Below are 16,537 nucleotides of genomic sequence, written 5' to 3'. Positions count from 1 at the left end.
CTGCCAGGATGCTCAGACCGCCTCTCTAACTCAGCCAATCCAAGCAGGCTTTTTATGCATGCAAATTAGACAGTGTTCTGGACAGAATCTACACTGTAAAATGCCTGCTCAGATTGGCCAGAGTCAGAGAGGAAGTCTATGACAGTATAACCTTTGAACCTTTGCTTGTTGTGATTGGCTCACTGTGGTACATGAGCACAGGAACGTTCTGTCTGATACAGCGAATATAGGCCTAAACCTGTGTTTTAACTGCAAAATTAGGGGGTCGTCTTATACGCCCAGTCATCTTATACACCAGCAAATACGGTATTTTATTTGTTTGTGTCCTTTTAAGACCAACTCGTTGCCTGCACCTTCTTTTCTCTAAACGTTATAGCAATTAGGAGTGATGATCAGGCTGTCTATTACCTTCTGAGGACTTCCATGCCTTCCACAGGTCTTCCACGCTGATGAGCTTATCCTCACCATGAAAGGTGTTGTGTTTTAGTGTCGGGTCAGGGTAATTGAGATCTTCTCTCAGGAACTGCAAGAGAAAAGCTTGCATGTCACAAGAAGATACCTGGGTGCAGAACCACCAAGATCTTCCTGAGGTCATCAACACAGAATCATTCTATGTACATATGCCACAGTGGCCAACTAAATTGCCTTTTCGTTTTTATTATGTTTTACTTGGAAAATGAATATGAGTAATTACTTCCTCATAGTTTCTTTATTATGGAGAGATAATAAAAGGCAATTAACTGAAAGTCAACAAGCAAGAGAAATAAGAAGTAAGAAAGTCAATAAGTAATATGCCTTACTAGGAATATGGTACTAAGCGAAATCCCAAGAACTTCCAAATTATTTCTTCATATAATCTTTACAACCGCAATCATTTTTCAAATGAGAACATCGATATATTCAGAGTTGAGGCAATTTGCTGCAAATCATGTTAAGTTTAGAGAGATTAAACTGTGATAGAGTTTATACATGCCCACTATTCTCTGAGAATCCTTCCACAAAAAGTGAATTTTCTTCTCCTACTATTGATGATTCATTTTCCAACAAAGAAAATATAGCACTGGTAAAATAGGTGACTTTCAAGGCTAGGTTAGTGGTGGTGATAATTAATATAATATATTAATATAAGATATTTTTGAAGAGGCATGAAATTCTATGCAATCATGTAAATTAATATATCCCAAAAACAAATCAACAAAATAAATTAAAAGAAATAATAATTTTTTATCTAAAGAAAATAAAGGTTACATAAATTTCATCTGACTCCTTTTGGGAACAAAAATCTTAGTGAGGCAAAATGTATGAAATAAATATATTTACCCTGAAAACACCATGCCGAAAAGACTATACAGAAATTTTAGAGCTAGAAATAGTTTTTGGTTTTGGTTTTTGGGCCACACCCGGTTGCGCTCAGCTCAGGGGCTACTCCTGGCTCTGCACTCGAAATCACTCCTGGCAGACTTGGGGGACCATATAGGATGCCAGGAATCAAAATAGGGTCTGTCCTGTGTTGGCTGTGTGGGAGGCAAACACCCTACCACTGTGGTATCGCTCCGTCCCTTAGAGCTAGAAATTGGCTGGTAGCACCAAGTCTTTGTGCTCTGCAACCATTGAGACATACAATAGACAGAGGCTTCAGGTGATTATTAGAATCCCCAACATTCAAATCACTTCACATGATACAAGAAGGCACAGTTGAGCAATCCCTGCTAAGCCATGCCCAAATAGCATATACATAACAAAATCAATAGCTGTTTTAAGACCCTAAAGTTTGGAGAAGCATCCTATTCAGTATAGATAACTGAAATTTTTCCTGTTTGGGGTTACTTGGTAAGTGATAAAGTTAGTATTCTAATCCCAAATAATTGACTTTATAACCTAAATTTTTGCCCTGCACTGCATATGCTCACCTTATTTATTTATATAGATTTCTTTTCTTAATATACTTTACAATAAGGAAAGCATAGCAAATATATAAGGAAGCCTTTAGATATTGGCAGAGCCAAGATACAAAACAAAATACAATGCTTTTAAGGGCTAGAATGATAGCACAGTGGTAGGGCATTTGCCTAACACACAGCCGACCAGAGACAGACCTAGGTTCAATCCCCAGCATCCCACATTCCATATGGTCTCTCGAGTCTACCAGGAGTGATTTCTGAGTGCAGAGCCAAGAGTAATCCCTAAGCGAAGCGAAGCGCAGCAGCAGCAGCAGCAGCAACAACCACAACAACCACAACAACAACAACCCAAAACTTTTAGAAGTTTAGCTGGTAATTAACTTCACAGTATAATCAGATTAAGCCTTGCTCTTATTAGCATAAACTGGTCTGAACACTAGCTGGTTACTCTACAAAGAGCCTCATCATGAAAGAAAGATGCAATCTGATCATCACACACACAGAGCCACCATTTTTTGTTTTTGTTTTTAGTTTTGGGGCTACACCCAGAGGTGCTCAAGGGTTGCTCCTGGCTTACCTTGTATATGGTAAGCCTGGGTTTGATTCAGGCACCTTATAAGATCCCAAGATCATTGCCAGGAGTTACCCTTAGTGCAGAGCCAAGAGTAAGCCCTGAGCGCTGCCAGCTGTGGCAAGAAAAAAAAAAAGAAAGAAAGAAAGAAAGAAAAACCATCAACCTGAAATTTCCTTTTTAATTTATTTCCCCTTCTTCCCATCCCCTTTGCTGTTGCCACAATGGGGGTCTCTCACACACACACACACACACACACACACACACACACACACACACACACACACACGGCTGTGGTACTAACTGATGGGGGGTAATTACACATTTAGCTACAATGTTCTTCCATTTTGTTTTAGTGTTCACCAGGGTTACATACTTTTGAAGGGGGATACATGGAATTTGGGTCACACCTAGCAGAGCTCAGAGTTACTCCCAGTTTTGAACTTAGGAAACCATATGTAGTGTCAGGGATCAAAATGCAAGGCAAGACTTTAATTCCTGTCCTCATTCCAGCTGAGGGTAGCATACTCAAGTACGGAGCTCACACAGTTGCTCACACTGCACTGAAGATTGCACCTTTTGTTGTTGTCAAGAAGGGATCACAAAGGAAGTGCCACAAGGATGAGAACAGCACTTGGCATGTGATGTGGTGCCAGGAGCCTGTCTGCAAAACAAGCACCCTACCACTTGACTCACCACTGGGCACTGAGAAAAAAAATCTACTTTTTAAGTAAAGATTAAATAGGTGACTAGTGAAGAGTTTAGAGCAAGGACAATTTGGCAATTTTCAGAAAAGTAAACTTAAGATATTTTTAGTTTTTTTTTTAAATAATTAGCATTTTAGGCCATCTGACATTCAATTTATTAAGCTAAAAATTGTAAATCTTAACATCTTCCCTCAAGTTTATATCCAATTGTCTCAAACCCATTCATTAAACTGTCTTTCGTTACTTTTTTCTTTTTCTTTCTTTTTGTTTCTGGTTTTTGGGGTCACATCCAGGGGCGCTCAGGGGTTACTCCTGGCTCTGCACTCAGAAGTCACTCCTGGCAGGCTTAGGGTACCATATGAATGCTGGGATTCAAACTGGGGTCTGTCCTGTGTTGGCCACATGCAAGGCAAATACCTTACTGCTGTGCTATCACTCCGGCCCATCTTTCATTACTTTTTATAAAATGGTGTTTAATAATAAAGTACTTACAGGGCTGAACAATAATACAGTTAAGGCATATGCCAAGCATGCACCCTTCCCAAAGTTCAATCCAGTACCACATGATCTCCTAAGTATCACTGGATACAGACTTGGAGCCCTAAAACCCCCCAGCACCATAAAGCCTGACAAGCACATCAAAAAAGCCCTTGCATCAAACAGCCAATTGGTTGGCTGTAGGGCCCCAGACTGCTGAGAGCCACTTGAAAGATTCCTCCAAAATTTTTCTTACACATACACACACAATATATTTCTTTTATCTTTTTTTTTTCTTTTTTCTATTTTCTTTTTTCTTTTCTTTTGGTTTTGGGGTCACACCCCGCAGCGCTCAGGGGTTACTCCTGGCTCTCTGCTCAGAATCGCTCCTGGCAGGCTTGGGGGACCATATGGGATGCCAGAATTCCAACCACCATCCTTCTGCATGCAAGGCAAATGCTCTACCTCCATGCTATCTCTCCGGCCCCAATAATATATTACTATACTCCCCATCATTTTGCACTAAACCATATTTCTACTTTTATGATAGTACTTTAGCATTTGACTATTTTATTATCTTTTTTTATCTGCATTTGAAAGCACTTTTATGTTATTTGGGGAAAGGTGAGGCTGGGGTACCATACACTGCCACGCAATGCTCAAGAGCTATTCCTTGCTCTATGCTCAGAACTGACCCCTAGCAGTGCTCAGGGGACCATAGGTGGTGCCGATGACTTGAACCAATGTTGGCCAAATGCAAGAAAAGTGCCTTATATCTGTACAATCTCTCTGGTTCCAAGGTTTTGTTTTTTGTTTGTTTTTTGAGAGTCAGGCCAAGTCACACCTGGCAGTGCTCAGGCTTACACCTGGCTGGCTCTATACTTAGGGATCCCTCCAATAAGGATGTGGGAGGGCCATATGAGATGTTCCGGATGGAACCTGGGTCAGTTGCACCCAAGGCAAATGCCCTACCTCCTTTACTACCACTCTGGCCCTGGAATTGGTCTTTTAATCTGAAATGTAAACTGTCAGAGGAATTTGAACAGAAGTAGAACATGATTACATTTACAGTTTTGTTTGCTCATTTTTTGGAGCCAAACTCAGTGGTTCTCAGCATACCATCTGTTGTTAGGAAAGAAATGAATGAACCCAGGGCTCCCACAACAAAGTCTTGACCCCACATTTACTTTGTGTGTTTTTTTATTTTTTAATTAAACAAATTCTTTAAATCACCATAAGGTGGTTACAATGTTCTTCATGATTGAGTTTCAGTCATACAATGTCCAACACCCATTCCTTCACTGGTGCAAATTACACATTTACCACCACCAATATCCCAATTTCCCCTTCCACCCACCCTCCCCTGCCTGCCTCTATAGCAGACATTTTTCTTTTCTCCCCAACACTTATTTTTCTTTGTAGGCACTGTGGTTTGCAATAGTTTTACTGAAGGGGCATGATGCATTTTTAAAATTAGTGTTGTCAGTTTCCCTAAAAAGAAAAAAGGGTGTGAGAGAGAAAGAGAGAGAGAGATAGAGAGGTGTCTGCTTCTCTCTGGGGCAGGGTGGAAGTGGGATGACAGGAGGGTAACTGAGGAAATATTAGTGGTGAAAAGTAAATCCTGGTGAAGAAATGGGTGCTGGAACATTGTATGATCGAAACTCACCTATCAACAACTTTTTTTTGTTTTGTTTTGTTTTTGGGTCACACCTGGCAGCGCTCAGGGGTTACTCCTGGCTCTGTGCTCAGAAATCGCCTCTGGCAGGCACAGGGGACCATATGGGATGCCGGGTTTCGAACCACCATCCTTCTGCATGAAAGGCAAACATCTTACCTCCATGCTATCTCTCCGGCCCCTATCAACAACTTTTTAATTCTATCTCATGTTGATTTAATTTTAAAAATTGTTTTAATGGTGTCTAAAACAGCATTCTTCAAGTTTTTTTTTTTTACAACTGATGACCAGCAGCTGTCTGTAATGTTTGATGGGTTTGACCCCTAGTACCCCCACACCCACCCCACACACCCCCAACCCCATACAAACATCCCCAATCCTCAGCCAATATCTAGAAATAAATCTAAAGATCTAGGAACAACAAGCTTCAGGAACAACTCTAGAATTTTATTTTGGAACAGCTTAAGGGTTACAATTTACCTTGAGCCATCTGACGGGTTGGCAAGCACTTTTTTTTTTTTTTTTTTTTTGGTTTTGGTTTTGGTTTCAATCTAGAGGGAACACACATATTTAGCTCAGGGTTTACTCCTGACTCTGTGCTTAGGAATCACTTATATGGGATGTGGAGAAATCAACCTGGGTCAGCTGTCTGCAAAGCACGTAATGTACACTCTTAAGTTTGAGTCATATTTTTATTTACAGTGTTTTTTAGGTTTTGGTTTTTGGGTCACACCTGGCAGCACTCAGAGGTTACTCCTGGCTCTACACTCAGAAATCGATCCTGCCAGGCTTGGGAGATCATATGAAATGCTGGAATTCAAACCACTGTCCTTCTGCATGCAAGGCAAAAGCCCTGCCTCCATGCTATCTCTCTGGCCTCTACAGTGTTATTACTAATTTAAAAAATGCAACATTTCAAAAAGATGGCTCTTTTCACCTTTTACTTAGATTAAGAAAGAAAACCAGGGGCCGGGAAGGTGGCGCTAGAGGTAAGGTGTCTGCCTTGCAAGCGCTAGCGTAGGACGGACCGCGGTTCGATCCCTCGGCATCCCATATGGTCCCCCCAAGCCAGGAATGACTTCTGAGCGCATAGCCAGGAGTAGCCCCTGAGCATCAAATGGGTGTGGCCCAAAAACCAAAAAAAAAAAGAAAGAAAGAAAGAAAGAAAACCAGGCTGGAGAGATAGCATGACAGTAGGGCATTTGACTTGCACGCAACTGATTCGAATAGATGATGGTTCGAATCCCAGCATCCTATAGGGTCCCTGGTGGCTGCCAGGAGCCAATTTCTGAGCACAGAGCCAGGAGTAAACCTGAGCGCTGCCAAGTGTGACCCAAAAGAAAAGAAAGGAGAAAGAAAGGGAGGGAGGGAGGGAGGGAGGGAGGGAGGGAGGGAGGGAGGGAGGGAGGAGGGAGGGAGGAGGAGGGAGGGAGGGAAGGAGGGAGAGAGGGAAGGAAGGAAAGAAGAAAGAAAAGAGAAAAGGAAGGAAGGAAGGAAGAAAGAAAGGAAGGAAGGAAGGAAGGAAGGAAGGAAGGAAGGAAGGAAGGAAGGAAGGAAGGAAGGAGGGAAGGAGGGAGGGAGGGAGGGAGGGGAGGGAGGAAGGAAGGAAGGAAGGAAGGAAGGAAGAAGGAAGGAAGGAAGGGAAGGAAGGAAGGAAGGAAGGAGGAAGGAGGGAGGAGGGAGGGAGGAAGGAAGGAAGAGAAGGAAGGAAGGAAGGAAAGGAAGGAAATGAAGGAAGGAAGGAAGGAAGGAATGAAGGAAGGAAGGAAGGAAGGAGAAAGAGAGAGAGAGAAAGAAAGAAAGAAAGAAAGAAAGAAAGAAAGAAAGAAAGAAAGAAAGAAAGAAAGAAAGAAAGAAAGAAAGAAAGAAAGAAAGAAAGAAAGAAAGAAAGAAAGAAAGAAAGAAAGAAAGAAAGGGGCCGGGTAGGTGGCGCTGGAGGTAAGGTGTCTGCCTTGCAAGCGCTAGCCAAGGAAGGACCACGGTTCGATCCCCCGGCGTCCCATATGGTCCCCCCAAGCCAGGGGCGATTTCTGAGCACATAGCCAGGAGTAACCCCTGAGCGTCAAACGGGTGTGGCCCAAAAACCAAAAAAAAAAAAAAAAAAAAGAAAGAAAGAAAGAATAAAGAAAGAAAGAAAGAAAGAAAGAAAGAAAGAAAGAAAGAAAGAAAGAAAGAAAGAAAGAAAGAAAGAAAGCCCATCTTTCAAAGAGGCAGAGTTTGTAATTCCTGGTCTACATAAGAACATTCAGCATGTTTTAAAGTGTGTGGCTTTTATTATTACCAGAAAGGGTGAAATGGATGAGACTATGGGAAATAAATGCTTTATGATCAAAAGTGGATCTTCTGAGCTCCACAGCCCTACATACACTTCTAAGTCTTACTATATATATCTCCCCTACCAAACCATGTAACCTGGAACACAAGGTTCTACTCACCCTGCCAAAAGCAGGGGCCAGGGCGATAGAACAGCTGGTATGATGTTTGCCTTGATGCAGTCAACCCAGGTTCAATCCTCGATACCCTATATGGTCTCCTGAGCCTGCCATGAGTAATTCTTGAGTGCAGAGAGAAAAGTAAGCTTTGAACACCAGTGAGTGTGGCCCTAAAATAAAATGGAGTACTGAACTGGAACACCAATATACAATATAGTGAGGTAGGATTTCTCACATAGTATTCTTATTTTTAATAAATAAATTATTTAATAGAATCACACAGTTACAAAGTTGTTCATAATTTACAGTCATACAATATACAACACCCTTATACAACACCAGTGCACATTTACCATTGCCAATGTCCCCAGTTTCCTTTCTTCCTGCCTTCCTGTTTCCCTCTCCCCTGCGTGCCTCTATTGCAGACATTTTTCTCACTCTCTCTTTTTCTTTCTCCCTCCCTCCCTCTCTCTCTTCCTCCCTCCCTCCTTTTCTCTTTTAGACACTGTCACACAGTATTATGAACACTGCCCCATATCCAGAAAACAGCAATGTCTGGTTTAAGGCAGAGTTTAAAAGCAATAAAAAGTCAAAAATAAAAAAGGCTTTGATTCCCATATCAAGGATTTGCTATTTTGGACTCAGAACAAGGAGCTTTTCTCTCAGGAAGGTCTAAAGAAGCTCCCTAAAAGTCTTGCCTTACCATAGGCTAGAGCTTCAGCTCAATAGCTTTCTAAAAGCCAAGGGACCAGCTGTCACTTGGTATATTTAGCTCTATGAGCTCAGAAAAGTGATCTTCCTGGTGATGGTTCAGAGCACGCAACCCCATATGAAGCATGAAACACTATTGAAGAGATGTGGGTGAAAGCAAACAGGAGTGATTTCTCTCTCTAGAATTCCCACATAAGCAATGCAGCCAGAACCATCAGGAAAGAGAATTCATCAGTGTAAAGCCCAAAAGGGGAACAGTGTATCTTTGGATCTAGTCAAATTCCTCATTCTTCCTTGGAACCAATAACTCCTCCTTCCTCCTTCCACTCCTTTGCCTTTCTCCTCACTTCTATGTCTCCTTAACCAAATCACATCAGACTATTTCCATTTCTTCACACATATCAAATTTAAAACCCACAAAACACATGGTCCCTAACTGAGAAGCTTCCCAACTGTTCATCTCTCCAACATCTAGAAAGAATCTACACTTTTGCTACCACAACTCTGAATGCCATTGATGCAGAGCACTGAGAGACATGATGTTTCACAGATGCAACAGTCATCCTGTGTGGTCAACAGCTATTGTTCAGTCTCTTTTCACTCACCTTTGCAGATTCTATACTCCTGTCATCCATCTACCACACTAGTAACTAGATTAATATAACTAAATTACTAAAGTGTCTACTTAAAATCTCATGGCTTCTCATTACCTAATAAAATAAATTCTTAGTTTCTAGTCCTCATATTCAAAACTTTTTTTCTTTTGTGGACCACACCTGGCGGTACTCAGGGGTTACTCCTGGCTCTGTGCTCAGAAATCACTCCTGGCAGGCTCGGGGGCCCATATGGGATATGCTGGGCATCAAACCAGGGTCCTTCTTGGGTCGGCTGCATGCAAGGTAAACACCCTACCTCTGTGCTGTTGCTTTAGCCCCATAGTTAAACTTTTAATCTAACTCATTAACTAATTTTTCACAGATTTTGTGCCCATTGATTTAACTTCTAATCTGGTGAGGTTTGCTTTTTTTTGGGGGGGGGGGGGACTGGGTCACACCCGGCAGCATTCAGAGGTTACTCCTGGTTCTATACTCACATTTCATTCCTGGCAGACTCAGGGGACCATATGGGATGTCGGGATTCAAACCACCGTCCTTCTACATGCAAGGCAAATGCCCTACACCTCTATGCTATCTCTCTAGCCCGTAATCAGTTTTCTAGCCACTGTTCACACATCATATAACTCAACTCTAGGTCAGGGGCAAGAAAACCATGGCCATGAATCTTACTGCTTGTTGTTATAAAATATATATATATTTTTTTTGGTTTTTGGTTTTTGGGTCACTCCCAGCAGCGCTCAGGGATTGCTCCTGGCAGGCTCGGGGGACCATATGGGACGCCGAGATTTGAATTATCATCCTTTTGCATGCCAGGCAAATGCCCTACCTCCATGTTATCTCTCTAGCCCATACAAAAAAATTTATTGTAACACAACCACACTCATTTATATACAGCCTGGAGTTATTTTTGTGCTCAAAGACACAGCTATGTGAAACTATGGCCAGCAAAGCCAAAAAATAATGACTATCTGGTCCTTTATAGAAAATCTGTTAATATCTGTCCTAGATATTCATGCAACTTCAAGCTCCCTGAATAAATCAAGTTCCTTTATGCCTCTTAAGTATTTATATAAGGTGCTTCCTTTAAAATACCGTCTCCCTCTTTATCTGCTAAAGAAAAAGTAATTGCCTGAGTGAAGTTTTCCAGACCTCACTCAGGCAAGTTAATTGCCCTATCCTACTTGTTCTCTAAATTCTCAGGATATGTATCTATGACAGTACCTATTTCATTTTACTATAATTACCTTTTAATTTATTCCCTCTCACTCCCCCTGAGGAAATCAAATATAGAAACTGTATTTTCATTTGTCATTTATTTCTTTACCCAGCATCTTGCAAATTCTTTGAAACATCTAAATGAATCATTAATTTAGTTCTGTAAACTCATATCCAATCATAAGACCTGGTACAGAGCAGAGTTATGTGTTTATTAAATAAATGAATGGCTCTCACTTGAGTTGGCCCTACAACACCCAGCAGAGTGCTTAGCTTACTAGCAGTTAATGCATATTATGTTAACAGCACAAAAGAAAGAAGAAAGTCCCTAAATCCTGTCGATCTAAAATAAAGATATTTGACTAGGAGCCAGAGCGTTACACAGCGTGAATTCAATGTAGCATGATGGCTTACTTAGAGCTTGATTCTAGAGTTACACTGCCTAGGTGTGAATCTTGGTTTCACCACTTACTTTCAATGCATCATGCACTTAATTTGTAAAGTAGAAGTAAAAGCAGTACAAAACTTCCTGGTACTCTCACACGGAAGATATAATAAATAAACTAATTCACACATACAGAACTGAGAATAGTGTGTAGTATACAATAAAACCCCCTTAATATATTGTAAGAAGGGTATAAATAAATTAAGTTTATACTTAATTGTAGTTCACTATTATATGTGCAAGGCAATTTTTTTGTTTGTTTTTTGAGTTACACCAGGCAGTGCTCAGGGGTTACTCCTGGCTTCATGCTCAGAAATCGCTTCTGGCAGGCTCTAAGGACCATATGGGATGCCGGGATTCGAACCACCGTCCTTCTGCATGAAAGGCATACGCCCTACCTCCATGCTATCTCTCTGGCTGTAGTTTACTATTACTGAGATACTTCTCTCTCATAAGTAAAGCAGAGCCATAGAAGAGGCAGAAGATAATTATTTCCTAAATGCTTGCTATATTAAGCCAGGAGTCATCAGCAGAGATAATTGTGATGATACACTGCAATCTATTTACTTTTTTTTTGTTGTTGTTGTTGTTTGTTTTGTTTTTTTGGGTCACACCTGGCTCTACGCTCAGAAATCACTCCTGGCAGGCTCACGGGACCATATGGGATGCTGGGATTAGAACCACTGTCCTTCTGCATGCAAGGCAAACATCCTACACCTCCATGCTATCTCTCCAGCCCAATCTATTTACTTCTAAGGTTCTTTCTGTTCTATTCTGCTATTCTTTGAAAGCTTTAATCCTATTTAAATTAAATATTTCACTAACTTAGGCTAGATTCTTCTAGACTGGTCCCTACCTACCATGTCATATGAAAAGCCATATCCTCCCATCATTACTTGAAATTCCCTCAAAATGTGAAGCTCCTCACCAGTCCTAGGATCTTGTTTCTGTTTTATGCACATTTGCAGTGCTAGGGATCAAACCCAGGGCCTCACATATGCAAAGCAAGATCCAATCTTAGATTTTTACACACAATATTTATTTAACTATAACACTTTTCCTGGTCACTTCTAGTCAACTCTTTAGGCCCAGATTGCAAGTCAGTAATACTGTATTTGACTAAAACTTAGATTTTCCTCTTCTATTACTCTATTAGAGTATCCATGTTATCTACTATCGATTCCTCACCTGTTTATGGGGCTCTTTCTACTACTAGTGAAACTTTTCTAAAAAGCAACTTCACTATTCCACTTATTCCTTTTTTTTCCCTGTTTGGGCCACACCTGGTGGTGCTCAGGGGACACACCTGGCCTTGTGCTCAGAAAATCACTCCTGGCAGGCTAGGGGGACCATGTGGGATGCCAGGAATTGAACTTGGGTCCGTCTCAGGTCAGCCACAAACAAGGCAAATGCCCTAATGCTGTGCTATCGCTCCTCTTATTCCTATCTAAGGTTCAGCTTGCTAGATATCTTGCCAGAATGGCAAAGATGGGAACTCTGACATCTTTGTTTTATAAACTATTAGGACCAAAGTATTCAAAGCAGCTAGGACTGCTGGCTGGGGAATCTTTGTTTAAGAAGGATAGAAATAGATCATTAATTTTAAAATATTCCCAGAGAGAAAGGATTAACTTTTTAATTAGAGTCAATACTGACACATTTACATAGGATGAATACAAAGCAAAAGGAAGAATGCATTATGGGTAAGGAGGTCTAAAAAACTAATAAGGGGCTGGAGCGATGGCGCAGCCTAGGATGCGGTTCGATCCCCAGGCATCCCATATGGTCCCCCAAGCCAGGAGAGATTTCTGAGCACATAGCCAGGAATAAACCCTGATCGTCGCTGGGTGTGGCCCCCAAACCTAAAACCAAAATAAATAAATAAATATAAAAAAACTAATAAGTTAGTAAGAACATCTGACTTGATAGTGAGAAATTCCATGGATCCACTTTCCAATCAATAAAACTAGTGAAATTTTTGCCATCCTCAGAGTCAGGGGTGGATAAGACAAAAACTAGAAAGATAGTTCAGTGAGCAGAGCACAAGCACACATATGGCCATGGTCCCAAACCCAAGACCACATAATAATCACCCACAATCCACACTGACAAGTGAAACCAGAGGGCCCAAACATCACTCCACTGTTGGGTCCCAGCATTTAGCCACTGGCCCAGATGGTTGAGTCACTGGATACTTGGGGAGTGGCCCCTTGGATCCCTGAGCACTGCTTGGGTGGTACCCCCACCCAAACTAAAAGGCTGAGACAATAAATTTCATATTATGTATATTTCATTTATTGTTTTTTAATAGGGGTCACCCCAGTGCAAGCATAAGGAGTCAGTTCCAACAATGCTCATACACTATAGTACTTGGGGGCCACCTGACACTTAGGTCCTGTGGTGTTAGAGGGCTACCATTGCTATATCTAATGGTGTTTGGGAGTCTGTGGTTTGAGGGATCAAACAATGGGCCTCACACATGCCAGACATGTATCCACATCTTTTTTTTCTTTTGGTTTTTGGGTCACACTCGGTGAAGCTCAGGGGTTACTCCTGGCTATGCACTCAGAAATTGCTCCTGGCTGAGGGAACATATAGGACGCTGGGAGTAGAACGCAGGTCCATCCTGGGTCAGCAGCATGCAAGGCAAATGCCCTTCTGCAGTGCTATCGCTCTAGCCCCGATGTATCTACATCTTGAGCCATTGACTGCAGACCCATTGTATATATTTTAACACACACACAAACATACACACACACATACACATACTTGTGCAAGAAATGAGGAACTAGAGTTGTAGTTCAGTAAGAGAATATGCATGCAACCCTGGTACCAAAAAAAAGTTTTTTAAACTCTTTTCCTGGTGTGATTAAAAGTACATACAACAATAACAACAACAACAACAAAAGTACATACAACAAATGAAGTTGTTGTTGTTGTTTTTTGTGGTTTTTGGGTCACACCCGGCAGTGCTCAGGGGTTATTCCTGGCTCCAGGCTCAGAAATTGCTCCTGGCAGGCACGGGGGACCATATGGGATGCCGGGATTCAAACCGATGACCTCCTGCATGAAAGGCAAACGCCTTACCTCCATGCTATCTTTCCGGCCCCAAGAAATATTTTCTTAAGAAATTCTTCTCCTGGAACGGTGGTGCAAACAGTAAGGCGTCTGCCTTGCCCACGCTAGCCTAGGACGAACCGTGGTTCGATCCCCCAGGGTTCCATATGGTCCCCCAAGTCAGGAGTGATTTCTGAGTGCATAGCCAGGAGTAACCCCTGAGTGTCACTGGGTGTGGTCCAAAAACAAAAAAGGGAGAGAGAGAGAGGGAGGAAGAGAGGGAGAGAGGGAGAGAGGGAGGGAGGGAGAGAGGGGGAGAGAAAGAAAGAAAGAAGAAAAGAAAGAAAGAAAGAAAGAAAGAAAGAAAGAAAGAAAGAAAGAAAGAAAGAAAGAAAGAAAGAAAGAAAGAAAGAAAGAAAGAAAGAAAGAAAGAAAGAAAGAAAGAAAGAAAGAAAGAAAGAAAGAAAGAAAGAAAGAAAGAAAGAAAGAAAGAAAGAAAGAAAGAAAGAAAGAAAGAAAGAAAGAAAGAAAGAAAGAAAAGAAAGAAAGAGAAAGTTCTATAGTATGTGGCTGACCCAAGATGAATAAATATGTGTTCCACTTCACAATCCCACCCCTCTTCCAAATCAGTAATATAAAAATTCAGACAGACAAAATGGCTCAATGGGCAGCTCATGCACTTTACAAGCAGGAGACTTGGACTCAATCCCTGGCACTACAGTCCCCAAACACAACAACCAGGATCAACTCTGAAGCACAGAGTAGGAAGCAGCCCCAAAGAACCATTGGGTATGAACCAAAAATACAAACAAACAAATAAGAGATAGGAACTCCTTTTCAGACTGACGTGCTCAAGAACACATGACTCCCTTGGGCTGGAGCAATAGTACAGCAGTTAGGCTGCTTGCCTTGCACACAGCTGACCAGGATTCAATCCATGCCATTCCATGTGCCATTACCACCACCACCCCCGGACCGCCAGGAGTGATTTCTGAGTGCAGAACCAGGAGTAAGTCCTGAATTCAGCCAAGTATGTCCCCAAAACAAAAACAAACAAACAAACAAAAAAGCATAGGTCCCTCTCCCTTAAGGTTATGCGCCTAAAAATGTCAACACTTGTCTTTTGTTTCCAGTTTACCTGCTGATAAGAGTAAATCTAGCCCATGAAGTGGTCTTCCCTTCACACAGTCCACCCATGAGTTTAATAGGTGTCAATTTATTTTGGACCACTGTCTTCCCTGGCTGCTAATGGAGGAGACAAATGAAGAAGACCTGAGGCTATGCCATCAGTCCACCAATGCTCAGTTCCTATACTGGGGTGTCACTTACCAGAATTTTCCACCAATCCAAGTTCTGTACTCAGGACTCACTCTTGGTAATGTTCAAAATGCAGTGCTAAGAATCAAACCACGGCCTCCATATGCAAGACATACACTAGGTCTGTTGTGCTGTCTCTACCTTTAGCTGAATTTTCAATTCTCAACTGATCAGGAAGCTTACTCATCACAAAGATATCAAAAGATTTGTGAAATGTCACAGAGGAAAAACAAAAACTCATACAGAAAAAAAAATCAAATACATTTCTGCCACTTGTGATTTTGAACATGGAAAAAAAGGGCCTGAACATGGAAAAAAGTGAGATTATTGAGGGCACAGTTTCTCACACTACCTAAATGTAAAAAGTACTTTACAAATGTTTAAAAATAATACGTTAGTGCAGAGCTCAAATTATAAAAAATGGTGATCAGCACTCAACATCTGAATCCTAGCAACTTATTTTAGCTTTCTTCTAGAGATGCCACGTGATTAGATGAAAGGGGTCAAAGTAAAGTGCATGCCTTTTAGAGGCCCTGAAATGATACACACAAAGAAGACATATAGATACATAGATGTATATACAAAAATACTTTTCAAATATAACTAATCCCTGTTATCAGTAGGATCATCCTCCCGAACAGAAAAAACAGACTCACCACCAAAAAAAGGGAGGAAGGAAAACAAGTCTGTTTAGTGAGAAAGAATTTCCCTGTCTGTTAAAAGCAAACCACCGTCTGGGTTTTCCTGGAAATCTGGGTGGTACCATCTGGGGATCCGCTGCCTTATCCTGTATCTGGCTAAGGCACTGGGACAGATTGCAAACTAGCCTACTCTTTCTGATGTGTAGCCCAGCTTGTCTAGTAAGGGACACCCTTCCCCGAGTGCTAGCTGGCAATGTGTCTTCTACTGGAACACAAATGGTAAACCTTACGTTTATTCCTCAAGAAAACCCTCACAGTCCTATGTACTCACTATTAGGGCTGTTAAACTGTGCTACTGTTATCACCAGTTTTAGATATGTCTCTCTCACTAACCTGTGAGCTTGTCAATGACAAAGAGTACCTTATTTTCTTTTTTGTTTTAGAGATGAAGAAACTGAGACTCGGTGCCAGAGAGATAGCACAGCGGTAGCGCTTTTGCCTTGCAAGCGCTGACCCAGGACCAATGGTGGTTCGAATCCCGGCATCCCATATGGTCCCCCCTCCCCCCCCCCCCCCGTGCCTGCCAGGACTGATTTCTGAGCAGAGAGCCAGGAGTAACCCCTGAGCATCGCCGAATGTGGCCCAAAATCAAAAAAAAAAAAGAAAGTAAAGAAAAAAAAGAAAAAGAAATTGAGACTCTAGCCCCACTTACAGCCAGAACATTTCAAAGCTTAGATTTAAGCTCAAGCTCAAAGTCTACACTTAGATTTT

General features: G+C 41.6%; 1 protein-coding gene across 2 annotated transcripts in view; it reads right to left on the bottom strand.

The window, feature by feature from the left end:
• Positions 1–16,537, bottom strand: part of STIM1 (stromal interaction molecule 1) — a 214,971-nt gene that overhangs the window by 55,402 nt on the left and 143,032 nt on the right. For both annotated transcript variants that reach the window (XM_049780499.1, XM_049780500.1), the window contains exon 3: positions 409–523. In XM_049780499.1, the coding sequence (XP_049636456.1) occupies positions 409–523 (115 nt within the window). The remainder of the gene's footprint in view (positions 1–408; positions 524–16,537) is intronic.

The sequence above is a fragment of the Suncus etruscus genome, chromosome 9, assembly GCF_024139225.1.
Source record: "Suncus etruscus isolate mSunEtr1 chromosome 9, mSunEtr1.pri.cur, whole genome shotgun sequence".
NCBI classification, from domain to species: Eukaryota; Metazoa; Chordata; class Mammalia; order Eulipotyphla; family Soricidae; genus Suncus; species Suncus etruscus.
The sequence above is the reverse complement of the archived record's forward strand: the minus strand, read 5'-3'. Positions and strand labels throughout refer to the sequence as shown.